General features: G+C 35.9%; 1 protein-coding gene and 1 non-coding gene across 2 annotated transcripts; both read right to left on the bottom strand.

Annotated features, from left to right (window-relative positions):
• Nucleotides 1-10,127: 10,127 nt before the first annotated feature.
• LOC123785374 (small nucleolar RNA SNORA18) lies at nt 10,128-10,252 on the bottom strand. Its single transcript, XR_006777623.1, has one exon. It is a non-coding gene; the product is annotated as a small nucleolar RNA SNORA18 (small nucleolar RNA).
• Nucleotides 10,253-12,576: 2,324 nt separating this feature from the next.
• Nucleotides 12,577-13,509, bottom strand: LOC123785189 (olfactory receptor 4C16-like). The gene has a single exon (XM_045786902.2). It carries the CDS (start codon nt 13,507-13,509, stop codon nt 12,577-12,579), a length of 933 nt encoding a protein of 310 aa, XP_045642858.2.
• Between the last annotated feature and the right edge of the window lie 755 nt (nt 13,510-14,264).

The following is a 14,264-nucleotide window of genomic DNA, read 5'->3' as shown; positions in this document are numbered from 1 at the left end:
TGCTTCTGTGGATTTGATCATGTAGGGGAGAAAGTTAATGGACTGGAAACGTTCAACTTTTTTTTTTTTAAGGATTTTATTTATGTATTTATCTGACAGAGAGAGACAGCCAGCGAGAGAGGGAACACAAGCAGGGGGAGTGGGAGAGGAAGAAGCAGGCTCATAGTGGAGGAGCCTGATGTGGGGCTCGATCCCATAATGCCGGGATCACGCCCTGAGCTGAAGGCAGACGCTCAAGCGCTGTGCCACCCAGGCGCACCAGCTCATAACTTTAAATATTAGCTCTCTAGGTGACAATTTCAGAAAGTGTTTTCAGCACCTTTCCATGAACATTGAGCAGTGATCAGATCTTAGGGAAAATGGGTTGCTTTACTGTATGGGATTGTAGTACATTTGTGGCTTCCTGTAATTGATCTCATTCCCCAGTTCACGTTCCAGTCTAACCCAGGAGTTTTCTGGCTCTTCCCAGTAGGACAGCATCCTTGGAGGGGAAAATTGCACCAGAGATTCTTTTTCACTAGATCTTTTTACCACCTGGTATTTCTTTGAATTGAGCCACTTTCTCTCCTTAACAGGCTCATTCCAGGCTCATGGGTCCCAGTCCTGAAATATTTTAATTAATTAAATTTAATTAGTTAATTAAATTAATTTAATTGAAAAGGACAAAATATTTAATATTTTGCTTTTGTGCAAAATATGAAACTATATCTTTTACTTCGTTTTGGCAAAAAAGGTATCACAAAACTGCTAAACTCAGTGCCCAGTTGTACAAACATGAACTGTACACACTGATAAATGTGTCAGCCTATTTTGAAGGATCATAACCACAACTGAACAATGTTTTTTACTTTTATAATATGAGTTCCTAGGAGATTATTTTAGAAGAATGCACATTGGCTATACAAAGAGATTTTTAATGGTATTGTAGGGAGTTTATGGACGTTTGGGTTGAATTCCATCCATGAACCCCAAATTAACATCCTGTGGCCTGATTTCTTGCAAAAATCTCTGAAAATAGCACCTTCACACAAGCAAAATCATAGTAATGATTCTGGGCTATGGTGTCATTTGTTTAAAATAAATGGTTCAAGATTATTTTATCTGTGAGTTATCTCTTCTGTCCTTAAAAATAGAATTCACTCATTGAATATAAAATTGTATTAAAAGATATAAAAAGATTGTGACAAGTTAAAAGAGTATACCATGCTTATGGTTAGGGAGGATGACTATAAGAAAGATGTCCATTCTTCCCAAATTAATCAATACATTCAATAATTAAAAATTCTGACAAACTTTTTCATGGAAAGCTGATTTCAAAATTCAGGAAGAATTAAAATGCAGAGTAGTTAAGCTAACTTTTTCAACAGAAGAACAAAGAATAGACATATCTTCCAGAATTGAAGTATATTATCAAGCTATGGCAATTAGAAGTTGTAGGTAGGGGTGCCCCCGTGGCTCAGTAGGTTAAGCATCTGACTCTTAGTTTTGGCTCATGTCATGATCTCAGCGTTGTGAGATCAAGCCCAGTGTTGGGCTCCATGCTCATGCAGATGCGGCTTGAGATTCTCTCTCCCTCTTCCTCTGCCCCTCTTGCTCTTGCTGTCACTCTCTCTCTCTCAAAAATAAATAAATATTAAAAACAAAGTTGTAGGTAAAGACAGTTTGCTGGATTTGAACAGTCAATAAATAAGCACATACATATTGAAATTTATTCCATATTTAAGTTGAAATTTCATATTGATATGAACTCCAGAGAATTCAAATTGATGTGAATTTTAGTAACTGATGTTAAGAATTTGAATCTCTCTCTGAAAACAATATACATTACAAGGCATAAAAAAATTAAAATACAGGTGGCGAAAGATACAAATATAGCCAACAAAAGTAAAAAAAAAATTGAGAAATAATTAGAATGGGTTTATATCTGATGTAGGAACATTTTTTTTAAGGAAAGCACAAAAAGCAAAATCAAAAAATATATAAAATCTTTTAAAACTTTCTATATGACACTACTTCATATAAACCAAATATTTTTAAAAGTGGCAAATGGGAGAAAATATTTATAAATCACATAATCAATCACATAAAGAGAAATAGCCCAATTTTCTAAAAAAGCAAGGTATTTGACAAGGCAAGACACAGAAAGGAAATCACAACTGCACAAAAGCATATATAAAACTATTCAACCTCATTAGATTCAGGGAAATGCAGATTCAACAAGAATGAGATACTATTTCCCACTCAACAACTTCATAAAACTAAAATTTAAAATTCTGTCCATTGGGCGCCTGGGTGGCTCAGTACATTGAGTGTCTGCTTTCAAGTCAGCTCATGATCCCACAGTCCTGCGATTAGGCCCCATGTCCAGCTCCCTGTTCAGCGGGAAGTCTGCTTCTCCCCCTACCTCCCCCCCTGGCTTGAGCTCTCTCTCACTCACTGTCTGCCTCTCAAAAAAATAAAGTATTTTTAAAAATAAATAAATTAAAATAAAAATAAAAGAAGGCTATCCATCAAAATTTTGATGAGTGACCCAGCAAAACTATCCCAGAAAGCATACAAGAGGATATTCTTCACAGATTCATTCAAATTTGGAAAATAGAAGTGGATCTAAAACTTGACAATAGATAGGAAATAAGGGGTGGTATGTTCTCATTACGGAAAACTAGACAAATTTAAATGTTCGATCCCTAGGACACATCTACCATGACACAAATCACTAAGACATACTTTAGTGTGGAAAACTTAATAAAGTGCACAAAAATAATCACCATATGATAACATGCATGTGAAAAAAAAACCACAGCCACAGAATACCATGAAGCTTCTGTGAGAACCGCTGTGCTTATAAATTAATAGAAAAAAGTATGGAAGGAAAGATTTACTTCTCAGAAATAAAGGAGGTGATGGCCAAAGGGAATTTTGGTGTTATTCGATGTTTTAATGCCTTTATTAAAGAGATTATATTTCATTATTACTTCTGTAATTAAAGTTAGTTTTAAAACTCATCACTTTATAGTATGGTTTCAGAAGAAGACAATATGTAAGAAATGAAATGAAGCAGAATAAAAAGTGAAATTTTTCTGGAATTCGGTAAACAACTTCTTTATCACTAACTACTAAAACAGTGATAATAGTACCTATCACACAAGATTCTTGTGGGAATCGAATTAAAATAGTCATATAAAATATTTAGCTACAGATATGTGCATATATTACATTCTTAGAATTCACTAACTATGAACTCTAGTTATTAATTTAAAAATGACTAATATTCTATTAAATGCTTCATAGTTCAGAGGACAAAGGGAGCTCTGGGAATAAATTTTCTCAATGAGTTTAACGTGCCATTGAATATAGGTTTCTATAGAAGTTATAAAAGTATTTTGACAACTAACCCACTACTGAAAATCCCAAACTAATGACCAAGACTTGGGGTAGGTCACGGGATTTCCCATTTCACAGACGGAAGAACTGAAATCAAAGTAAAAATTTATTCACGAAGACCTTCAATACCCTGCAAAAGATACTCTCTCTCTAATTATTTAGAATAAGTGAGTCAAACACTTCAGGAAAATAATTATTTTATCCTTCTATCTTACTTAGGTCATTTTCTAGTTCCCTGCAGGTTTTTTAAAATTTTAATATACATCTGATCTATCTTTGTTAAAGAAATAGTCATCAATTATGCAATTTGAACTTCTCTAACTGTGGTCACTGAAATCGTCTTCCATACTGGCTCCATTCATGTCAAATATCAGGGGTTCTTGCTCAGTATGACAGACCTACGGCACAGTGAGGCAAGAAATGGAGGGTCTTGTCCTGATCTGCCACTCCCTGATTATGGGATTTAGGAAGAAGTTCCTCAAATTCTTTGGGTATCTATTTTGTCTTAAGAAAGTAAGGAATTGTGGTTTTCATGGATCCTTCCAGCTGCAAAGAACTATTATTTTTTAATCAAGTGATTTACTAACTCATTTATCAGTTTATCAAAATTATCAATTAACTTTTCATCATTTTCTTACTCACTTTATTCTCTTTATTGCTGATCTTACTCAATTATTTGTTTTTGTCCAAACTTTTATTGTTTTTTTTATCATTGCTTTTCTGTCCAAAGAAGAGTACACAGCGTTCCACAATTTCTCTTAGCCTCCTGACCTGGCAGCTAAGCAGTCCCAAGTTTGAAACCAGGATTTCAAAATAACGTTTCCATTTTTCATTTTTTATTACAATAGACCTCTTAAAGATGTTCTGTAAACTATTAAAATGCCAACCTGTTACATGAATTACAAGCCTGAGAGGTTATAAAAGAAATCATTACCAAGAAGATCTATTTCTAGAATATGATTCATTCAAAAAAAATTGCCTCAGAAAACAAGTGAATAAAGATAGATGGTTCTACAGCTGCTGAAAGAGATGACAAAGGTTCAAGCATGCAAAAATAGAAAAGGCGAGAATAAAGAAAAGATGGAAAAGGAAAAAGAAAAAACTCACATGTTCAGTATCAGCCAATTCCATTTAATACTGAAATGGATATCCTTGTCTTCTTGAACTCATGACAACAAATGAAAAAAAAAATCTTCAAAATCAAATGATAAATAGATCTCTTAGGACAAAAAAAGGAATGAAAAATGTCGCATACTTTATAGGTAGTGTTCAAATTATATTTAAATGTAATGAATCACTGAATTCTACTCCTGAAACTAATATTACACTATATGTTAATTAACTGGAATATAAATAAAAACTTGAAACTACAAAAAATTAAAAAATAATAAAATCAATAGATCTTAAAAACGAACTATGAATACTCAGAACAGGAATGAGAAATATATCATAAAATAGGAAGGAAAATCTCAAGTACATCTGGGTCTTTCTGTCTTGCCTTTTTTCCCCTTTGGTGCAGTAATGAGTTTCAAATTTTCCTTTCCTAAATACACTGGGTTGGGGACTCTTGGAAAAGCTGCAGGGGAACAGGCAGGGAGAGTATTTAAAAGCACTGGACACATGTGAGAACTGTACCTGTCATTGGCAATCCCAGTGGGAATTCTTGGACAAGGCTAGTAAAACTAAACTCTGGTAATTTTAATTTGCTATTGCTTTGGTTTTTCAGATGTGCTTTTTAAAATAGTTTTTTTTTTCTTTTTTTAAGATTGGTTCAAATATATGATGTTAAACATCAAATGTAGGTTGTATGGCCAGTGATCAAAAGTTTTTAAAGTTGCCTTATTCCTTTCTACACAAGGAATAAACACTAAAGCATCCATTATATTTACTAAGTGTATTCCACTGCTTCCATTATCTAGAATAATTATTTATTAATATTGAAGGTATCCAGCTTTTTCTTAAAATAATCAAGGTCAAACTTAAATGTCCCAATTCCCACAAAGCTTATCCTCATTATAACCCGTTTCTAAAACCTAATTCCATGCCCCAAGTCATCCCATTACACACCCAATACCTAATTTCACCAGATCATTTGACTCCCCTTTCATAGGTAGTTGAAGTTTTTCTCGTTTTGTTTGGGGGGTTTTGTGTATATTCTTTAAATATTGGTGTTCTTCTCTCATCTCCTCAATAGACTATTAACTCAATGAAAATAGGGTCGATTCTTCCTCAAAATGTATTTAATAATTTAAATTTTGATGACGGCAAGTGTAATAGCAGTAACTGAAAAGTCATTACAATGTGCTAATAATTGTACTAAGGACGTTAACGGGATTTTAAAAATTTAATGCACATAATGAACCTATGAGATGATATTATTAATATTTCCCAGAGTCACAAAGAGATACTTGACAAGACTAGGCAGCTAGTAACTAGTATAGTAGAGTTTGATCGTGCTAAGATGCTTTACTGACCCTACAATGACTGTGACCAGCACTGCCACACACAACACACAGTAAGCACTTATTAGTGTATCTGAATTTTTATTAAAATAATAAAATAATGTACATATTTCAAAATTACACTGAGATTTTGAATTGTGTACTTAGGATACATACTTTTACTTTCCAACTTATACAGTCCACTGTTAGTAGAACCTCAACTGCACCAAGAAAATAAATGAATAAGATAATTTTTATAGTTTTGATTATTTGATGATGGCAAAGTAACACAAAATTTAAAGGATATAATTTTCATGTTTTATTGAATTACACTTATAATTCTGTTTCACTGCCTAACCAATTGAATTTTTGTGCTTTTGATGTCAGAAACACTGCAAGGAGGACTGATTATTTCCCTGTGTGCGCACACGTGTGTGCATGTGAAAGGACAGAGGACGATGGCTGAAGGACACACCATGGCCACAGCGTCAAACCTAATTAGATCTGCATCTTCAGGATTGAGAATAAGAGACAATTTTATGTGCGATGCATTTGCCAGATGTCCAGCATGATCTCATGTTCACCACCTCAGACGTTGAAGCCAGAGGGTCTGAGTTTGAATCCCAGGTGTACCTTCCACAGGCTCTGTGACTTTGGGTTACACACTTATCTCACTGGAACTTAGATTCTTCCCCTATAGTACAACTATTTTATCATACATCAGTAATACATAGTTACTATTATTATCACAATTAGTAATATTGCTATTATTCACTATTACTATTAGAAACATTCTGACACAATTTACAAAGAAACTTGGCAATATCTCCAGGACAAAGCATTCAGATCACAATCTTTAGACCGAATTCATTGACACTCAGGACAAAGTAAGACAACAGCTCACAGCACAAAACTCTGTGACACTGAAATATAAGTTCCACGCTCTGGGCCGTCATCCATGGCATTGATGTGTTCATGCACGTAGACAACTTGTTACAGCTGAACTGATTGTGTGAGAGACTTGATGAAGATCATATATTTAGTGGGATTCAGGGATTAAGTTAATATAAAATGTTACTTATATTTCCTCCAAGAATCGATTCACGCCTAAGGGAATGTCCTATTTTCCACCCACATGCATAACATGTGGAAGAGGAGGCAAAAGGGGCATAGTTCACAGAGATAGCACTGTCCTCATTTTAGAAATACTGAGTTGTGCATTGTCTGGTTTTTGGCTTAAAGCTGTGATTTTTCAAAACTCCTTTTACACTGTGGTAGACACAGTTCCAAAATGTCCCTCAGGATTTCCTGCCCTAGCCCCAGGGACTGGAGATATACTAATAGAACATATGTTAACCATTACATGTAGAATTATATGTCTAAAAGGATTTCAAAAATGTAATTAAGACTACTGGTATGTTGACTTTGATTTATATGTTTCAATCTTATCTAATCCCACAAGCTCTTTAAAAGAAGAGAATGTTTACTGACTGGTAACAGAAGAGTAAGCAAGAGAGATTCAAAGTACAATTAGAATAAAATGCACCATCCCTAGCTCTGAAGACAGAGGGGTCACATGCAAAACCTCTGGGAGCTGAAAGTAGACACTCTCTCCCCCTTCCCCAAAAATGCCAGCTAGGAAATTTCTGGAGACAAGAGACCCCATCTTGAAGCCTATTTTCCTTTCTAATGAATAAACTAATTGTTTTTACAAGCAATTGTTCATAAAATCCAAAGGAACAACTGTCATTAGGACCATAAAACTATTGATAAGAACTCTATGAGGACAGAAAAGTTAACTACTGCATACCAGGGATAGTTTTGTTTGACACCATCAGTAGAATAATCAATTAGATAGTAATTAAAAGCAGGGTGCCTGGGTGGCTCTGTGGGTTAGGTGTCAGACTCTTGATTTCAGCTTGGGTCATGATCTCAGGGTTGTGAGATCCAGCCCTGTGTTGGGTGTGGAGCCTGTTTGGGACTCTCTCTCTCTCCCTCTTTCTCTGACCCTCCTCACCTCCCTGCACTGTCTCTCTCTTAAGACAGAAAAAAGAAAAGAAAAGAAAGAAAGAAAAAGAAAGGAAGGAAGGAAGGAAGGAAGGAAGGAAGGAAGGAAGGAAGGAAGGAAGGAAGGAAGGAAGGAAAAGAAAGAAAGAAAAAGAAGAAAGAAGATAGTAATCAAAAGCAGCTCCATCTGTCACTACCAAATGAAGTTTGTTTGTTTGTTTTCCTCTCTCTTCTTTAGCTAAATCATGTGATTACTCCTTTCTTCTTTTTCTTGAAAACCCCTTGCTTTCCCACATGAGCTGGACACTTTTCCCGGTTCCACCAAAATCTGTGCTCCCCAAATTGCAATTCTGAGACTCCAGATAGTGGCCCGTGTTCTTTTCCAATTTCTCCTCTTTTTCTCAGTTGAAACAACAATGAAGGGACTTTGAAAAAAACAAAGTTTATTACTCACAAGTCACAGAGGGTACATCACAGGTCTGGGGCCACAGTTTGGTCACAGGTACACAGTAACAGGGAGAGACAGAAAGAGCTCACCAATCAGAGGTTTTGCCTTTATTGGGGTCAAGAGTAGGGTACCCAGAATTTGGGGGTTCACCACTGGTGAATTTAAAACATAAAGTACAGGAACAAAAACAAAGTCACTCAAATGGTCAGTTAGGGGTCACCCAGGACTTTCCAAAAGGGGGACTTCACTGGTGGGGCAGCTTGGCCCCTCACCTAGTTGTGTACTTGGCATTATATTCACTGCGTATGAGATGTCTTTGAAATGGATGCCCCAGCCATCAAAGCTTAATGTTAGTACTTAACATTATGATAAAAAAAGCCAAGTCTCCTGGGTTGTCTCACTTAGTAAAGTGTCTTCAGGTCATGATCCCAGGATCCTGGAATCCAGCTCTCCAACAGGCTCCCTGCTCAGAGGGAAGTCTGCTTCTCCCCCTCCCTCTGCCTGCTACTGCCCTACTTGTGAACTCTCTCTCATTAATAAGTAAAATTTTACAGAAAAAAAAAAATAAGGCAATTGTCAGGCACTTATACTATGCCTAAATAGGGTCACATTTTGACGTACTGGGGATTAAGAGTCCAACATATTCTTTTCTTGCGGGACACAAATCAACTCCTAACATCAAATTTCAAGTCCTAGGTAAGTGCTTCATGTCTTCATGTTCAGAGATGCGCATTTTTTAATCTTAAACTTTTGTTGTTATTGGTTTTTATTATTGTTATTACATTATTATTTGTTGTTATTATTTTTTATTATTGTTATTACAAGCAACAGTAGGTAAAAATTTTAAAGTCAGTAAATTTTTACTTAGGGAATCTCACATGTTATTGTTTTTCACTACTCACCAATGTTGCCTTAGTTCCTCCAAAGTTTGAATTAAAATTTATCTTCAGGATAGCCCTTTTAAAAAGAACATCTGTTTGTTTTTTTTTTTAATTAAAATGTCTTGTGCAAATTTATGGTATACAACATGTTGATCTGATACATTAACATATTGTAGTACGATTGCCATTAAAAAAAAATTATAACTTGCAAAGATGCATTGAGAACAGTGTATTATCAATAAATGGAAGTTATAATATCCTGCAATGCATGTGGAGAAGTGCTTAAGATCACTTGTATTAAAGATATTTCTCGGGGATGTACTGTATGGTGACTAACATAATATAATAAAAAATCATTATTAAAAAAAAAATAAAAATAAAGATATTTCTAGGGGCTCCTGGGTGGCTCAGTCGTTAAGCATCTGCCTTCAGCTCCGGGCGTGATCCCAGTGTTCTGGGATCAAGCCCCATATCAGGCTCCTCCGCTGAGAGCTTGCTTCTTCCTCTCCCACTCCCCCTGCTTGTGTTCCCTCTCTCACTGTCTGTCTCTCTCTCTCTGTCAAATAAATAAATAAAATCTTTAAAAAAAACATGTTTCTAAGAATGCTAAGAAGCATAAAAATAAAAAATAATACATACATACATATATACATACATATATACCCTATGGTCGATCCTCAGTTGTCATGTCAAGCTTTGATTCTTTCAGTTGGGCTTATTTTCTCTGAATATTTTATGTGAATATGGACACACTGATGACTTCCTGATGGGATACTTTATTACCTAGAAACTTTGGGATCTAATCTCTTCAAACAATTCACTTTAAGGCCCTCTGAATGTGAACAGAGTTTAAAGCATATTCACCCCTATACTAGCACGCCCAAGAATAATACAGACTTTGAGGATATGCCCATACCTAAGATTAAAAAAAAAAAAAAACTATCGGGTCTTTCATACTTTTGGCAGCTCTCTCTTACAGTTCTTTCCACAGACCTAACAAATAGTTCTGTGAGTAAAGCAAACAACACATTTGATGAGGCATCTCCAATGATGTGGGTCTGCAGAACAAGCCGATCAGGATAGACCTCAACTCCAAACTTCTACTTCAACACACTGTGAAAACACCCCCATCATTAAGTGTTCCCCTAGGTCACACTTGTACATGGTGACCATAGAATCCTTCAATTCTCTCATGTATGACATATCGTCCTAGAGCAAGACTGGACTTTCTTGCTTGGTCTTCCCTGTGACTTGAACCTAGTTAGATGTTTGGAAGCAATGAAGGGTATGGGAGGAATCTCAGGAGAAAACCAAATATCATTGTCTGAATACTTGCTCCAATGAGGTAATCACAAGTGTCTAGGCAAGGGAAGACTGTTGCTGCCCTCTTTCAAGGGAGAGGGAGCTACTTATGACAACCAAGAGGATGCAAGATCATCTCTGAGTTCATAGCTCTACCTCTTCACCACACAAATGTGTCTACTTTAGATGTCAGAGTCCTACACTTTCCCTATCAAAACAGTGACATCGAAAAAAAAAAAATCCTGGTGAGGTTGCACATTCCATCAGCTTTGCATTTCCACTGCCTTTATCACAAAATTCTGAACCACAATTAGATCATGATCTCTGTTGGCAAGAAACATGGTAACAGCAGCCATGGGAACTCCATATCAGAAGCATGTCCAGAAGACATTTTGAATAGAGTGTCTTGGGGCAGTACCTAAATTAGATCCAACGTATTCACCTTTTCATATATGCCTTGTCTTGAAATAGAAGAGGACTTCAACTAAAACTCTGCCAACTAAGATCTACTAAAGTGTGACCCTTGCAAGAGGAAAATCAGCAGCTATGATCAATGATAAACTGCTTGAGATGGATTAATTATGAATCTGAAAAAAAAATTATGTATATATGTCACTAGTGTTCATTGTGGAATTCACGGGATTCCATTCCCACACAGAGAAAGAGATGATTGTTTTTCTTTTGTTTAGTTTTGTTTTTTCAAGCTAAGAAGTTCTTTTTTCCTTTTTTTAATTTTTATTTTAAGTAGGCTCTACACCTAAATGGGACAATAACTCATGACCCTGAGATCAAGAGTCACACGCTCTACTGACTGAGCCAGCCAGGTGCCCCTCAAGCTAGGATGTTCTAATGTTCCTAGTATGATAAAGTTAATACAAACTTAGTAATTTAAACATAATTTAGTAATTTATAAATAAAAATTGTTCAAAATAAAAATACTCATGTTAAATATTCTATATGGATAAAAAAGCAAATACGAAAATAGATTGAAATTGAAAAATTCTTAGGGATCATGTAACTCAATAATGCAACGTTGGTGGATGGTGACAAAAGGTGCTATCCCTCTCCATTGCATAATACAGTTTTTATCCAAATATCTCGGTCTCTCTCAAGTTACCTTCTTTTCTAAATTATATTAAAGCTCACCAAGATCATTCATACCTGCAGTGTAACTATTTCTGTTTCAAAGCCTAAAAAGACTCCTCTGAGTTTTCATGATCTTAATCCGTTATTACATTCAAATTCCCTTTTCAACCATTGGTTGCTTGTATGCTTTACTTCTAGCCCTTATTAATTTGGGCCATCTATGCTATAATCATAATAACCCAATAGTATAAACAAATTATTATAATTTGTATGACCCAATAAAAAACTTAATGCTTCCCCCAAATTAGAAGTGATCATTGTAGAAGCAAAAAGTAGTTTTTATGAAAAGAATAATACGATTACAACCCCAACTATCAAAACCTTCCTAAGGTAAAAAAATTCCTTCAGAAAGGTGAATATTCACACTACGTTCTGCCACTCTTCTAGAAGGATTTAAATAAATATGAGAAGAAATTGAAGTATAACCCCCAAGAAATAGAAGGGAAATTACCTAGCTTTCAGATTGTCCGTTAAAACATGAAGATTGTGCAATTATTTGAATCTGGTGCTTTCTGCTCAGTCAACCAAGAAGAAGAACCAAGTTTAAGGTCCATGATCAGACATGATGTGACTGAAGTGTCTAATACAAGGAAGTTATTTGAAGGAGGAAAAGCCTGCCAGGCTGTGGATATAAGCATATGAAAGTATAACTCTAAACAGAGAACACCTGAAGTCAAAATGAATACGGGCAGGGAAATCACTAGATCACAACCACAGTGATGCTAGGCAGGAAAGAGCTGCAGAGTCACAGCAGTGAACTTAGTGAACACACTAAGGCATGTGCCTTGACGTGGTTGCTATCTCTTCCTGTACATGACACTGACTCAATACTAACCAGTGTATGTGTTCATTCTTCAAAGAATGAATTCTCATGTCCCCTGATTATGTTAACACCACAATAAAAAGATAACATTCTTAATGGATGTCTAGACAAAAACAAACTATGAAAAAAAAATGAAACTCCCATTCATCTTTTGTCATCTGAGATCAACTTCTTCCTCCATAACTTCCTCATGGCATTTTTCACTTCTGCATTCCTCAATGTATAAATCAGAGGATTGATCAAAGGTGTTCCAAGTGTATAAAACACAGCTATCATCTTATCCATGGGGAAGGTGGTTGCAGGGCGTGTGTATATAAATATGCAAGGACCAAAGAAAAAGATGACCACAACGATGTGGGAGATGCAGGTGGAGAGGGCTTTTCTCCTCCCTTCAGCACTGTGGTTTCTCAGAGAATACAAGATGATAACATAGGAGCACATCAGCATGACAAAACTCACTGTACAAATGGCCCCACTATTGGACACCAACAGGAGATTGATCACATAGGTGTCTGCACAGGCAAGTTTCAACAAGGGCTGCAAGTCACAAAAATAGTGATCAATCACATTGGGACCACAGAAGGGTAAACTCAAGGCAAGAAAAATCTGAGCTAAAGAGTGCACACAGGACCCCAACCAGGCCATAGCCACCAGCACAGCACAGACCCGTCGACTCATGATGGTTGTGTAGTGCAGGGGCTTACAGATGGCCACATAGCGGTCAGCGGCCATGAGGATAAGGATGAAAATCTCCAGGCAGCCAAAGAAATGGAACGAAAAGACTTGTATCATGCACTCACTAAAAGAGATAGTGGTCTTCTTCAGAAGGGCATCCACAATCATTCTAGGGGCTATGGAAGTACAGAAGCAGGTGTCCGATAAGGATAGGTGGAAAAGGAAGAAGTACATTGGACTCCCAAGTGTCCGGCTGGTCTTGATTGTAGTAATAATCAGAAAGTTACCCAACAACGTCCCTAGATAGAAAAGCAAGAAAATGACAAACACAATTTTCTTCCTAACAGGATCTTGGGTCAACCCAAGCAGAATGAACTCAGTCACATTATTATTCAGCTGCATGATTTCATGAGCGAGGAGAAGCCAGAGTGTGAATTTGTTGATCTGCAAAAAAATAAAGGAATTAATTCATGGTGTGATGTGTGATTTTATGGAATATTTTAATAAAAATAAATATTCCTAATCATGAATATTTTAGGGGTAGTTTCCTCCTACAAGTCACCTCAATAGTTTGTTCCTCCATTTATAATGGTCACTTCATAAGGTCATTATGAGTCTCAACAAACTTGTGAAGGTTATATCTATCTTCCTAGAATATGCTACAGATAAAATCTTGGAGCATTTAAATGATTCTGATTAAATTTGTCAATTCAATGAATATAAAGTTAAAAGATACGACTACATCCTATTATTAATGTCATTATTTTTGCATATTTAATAAATCTTCAAACCCATGTGTTGTGGTGTATCATTTGGCATTTTGGATATGTTGATTGCCTTTGGAGGTTCATGATATAAATATAAAATCACACCCCACTTTCACCCCATAAACAATGTCTTCTTCATGCCCTCTTTCACTAAACATTTGCTCCCAGATATTACAGCTTGAAAAGTGGAACAGGAAATACTTCTAGCTTCTAAATAATATGCTATTATCTTGAAATGTCCTTATGATATTTAGTATTTGACATTCACTAATGCATATAAGTGAATGAATGCTCTTTGATAGTTGATAATATCTCAAATATTTACATTTCTAATTTTCTCCCTCCCATTTCTGGAAAGCAATCCTTAGTGGACCCAAAATCCCTGAGGTT

This window comes from Ursus americanus, chromosome 24 (genome assembly GCF_024610735.1).
Source record: "Ursus americanus isolate L20-20 chromosome 24, mUrsAme1.1.p, whole genome shotgun sequence".
Lineage (NCBI taxonomy): Eukaryota > Metazoa > Chordata > Mammalia > Carnivora > Ursidae > Ursus > Ursus americanus.
The sequence above is the reverse complement of the archived record's forward strand: the minus strand, read 5'-3'. Positions and strand labels throughout refer to the sequence as shown.

Excerpts from the sequence above, each read along its gene's own strand:
- LOC123785189 (XM_045786902.2), bottom strand. The coding sequence starts at position 13,509 with ATGCAGCTGAATAATAATGTGACTGAGTTCATTCTGCTTGGGTTGACC.